Genomic DNA, 1,827 nt, shown 5'->3' on the forward strand with positions numbered 1-1,827 from the left:
AACAATGTGGCTTGGCTGTCCCGTGAGAACTTCAATTTGGTCTTTGGTTTCTTCTTCTAGAATGCCCGAACTCAGGCAAACCGACGACACCCTCTTCGGCGCAGCAGAGTTCGGCAGAAACAGGTGTGCAGATGGCAAAAAACGGAATTCGCTCCTCTTCCTTGCGCCGATGAGTTTGCTGAGGCCTTGGACGTGTTTCGTGGTCTTCGGAGAACCCCTTCGTCGACGCACGGCTTGGATTGCTCAGCACCTCTCCGGAGATGCAAGAAACAGAGGATTCTGCGCCGGTGAAACCCTCTCCGACGCAGCTGCTTCCGGTCGCCTGAATTTGCCCAAAGAACCAGATTAGGGTTCCCAAGGGACCGAAGAAAGCAATGGAATCGAAGTTTCGGGATGGGATTGGCCGTGGAGGTACGTCGCAGGGCAGAGGAGCTCGCGGCGGGGAACGAAGCACAGTAGCGGCGAAGATTTTCCTCCCTAAGTTGCGTTTAAATAGCCTCCGATTGATCAAAAAAAATCCTGGCCGTCCGTTTTGCTTTTGATGATCTGACTTGATCTAGGGCTTTAGGGTTTGCGAAAAATTCTGGAATTTTGATCGGGCTCGATCTGAGTCATGTCCTCCGTGTTGGCTTGATCGATTTGGCAATTTTGACTTGAGTTGACCACGGTTTAGCTCGAGTTGGGTCCGATTTAGCCCTAAAATCAATAAAAATCAAATTACCTTTGGGTTCATTAGTGGTGGAATCATTCCCGACCTGCGAGTCTTGCTTGGAAGGTAAAATGACCAAGAGGCCTTTTTCAGCAAAGGGGTATAGAGCCAAAGAAGTATTAGAGTTGGTTCACTCTGATGTATGTGGTCCTATGTCAATTCAAGCTAGAGGTGGGTACGAATACTTCGTCTCGTTTATAGACGATTATTCAAGGTACGGATACATCTTTTTGATGCGCCGCAAGTCCGAGTGCTTTGACAAGTTCAAGGAGTACAAGGCTGATGTGGAGAAGCATCATGGTAAGAGTATCAAGACACTACGCTCGGATCGTGGTGGCGAATACCTCTCGGGTGAATTTAGGAACTACTTGTCATAAATCAGTACCCTCTACACCCATAGAATTGTGGACTGGGCGCAAGCCTAGTCTAAGACATTTTCGGATTTGGGGTTGTCCAGCACATGTGCTGAAAGGGGAGGCTGATAAGTTAGAACCGCGTACAGAAGTATGTCTGTTTATAGGCTATCCCAAAGGAACGAAGGGTGGTTTGTTTTATAATCCTAAGGATCAGAAGGTCATCGTTAGTACGAATGCCCGATTCTTGGAAGAGGATTATGTAATAAACCACAAGCCCATAAGCAAGATTGTTCTAGAAGAAATTAGGGGAGAAAGTCCAGTGTCAATACCAACAGTACAAGAGGAAATACCACAAGTAGCTGCACCGCGTGTCACAAGTGATACGCAGATACAGACGGTGCCTCGTCGCAGTGGGAGGGTTGTCAGGCAACCTGACAGATACATGTTCTTGGGAGAGTCTTCGGATTTTATCCCGGGTGAACATGAACCCGATCCCTTGACCTACGACGAAGCACTCCAAGACAAAGATGCAGATTCTTGGCATAAGGCAATGAAATCTGAGATAGAGTCTATGTACTCTAACCAAGTCTGGGAACTTGTAGAACCACTAGATGGTGTAAAAGCCATCGGGTGTAAGTGGATCTACAAAAGGAAAAGAGGATCAGACGGAAAGGTGGAAACCTTTAAGGCAAGGCTTGTTGCGAAGGGGCATATGGATTTATTCAAAGTCCGGATGAGTCTTGTGTATACAAGAAATGTGAC

General features: G+C 47.3%; 1 protein-coding gene across 1 annotated transcript; it reads left to right on the forward strand.

Annotated features, from left to right (window-relative positions):
- Positions 1–861: 861 nt before the first annotated feature.
- Positions 862–1,697, forward strand: LOC141819132 (uncharacterized; the record flags this gene model as incomplete). Its single annotated transcript, XM_074706492.1, has 3 exons — positions 862–1,009; positions 1,110–1,213; positions 1,274–1,697. Coding segments are annotated over exons 1-3 (676 nt in total), but the record flags the coding sequence as incomplete, so codon positions are not given.
- Positions 1,698–1,827: the final 130 nt, after the last annotated feature.

Source organism: Curcuma longa, unplaced genomic scaffold (genome assembly GCF_044706935.1).
Source record: "Curcuma longa cultivar G26 ecotype Majalengka, Jawa Barat unplaced genomic scaffold, ITB_CL_G26_1.1 contig_27884, whole genome shotgun sequence".
Taxonomy (NCBI): domain Eukaryota; kingdom Viridiplantae; phylum Streptophyta; class Magnoliopsida; order Zingiberales; family Zingiberaceae; genus Curcuma; species Curcuma longa.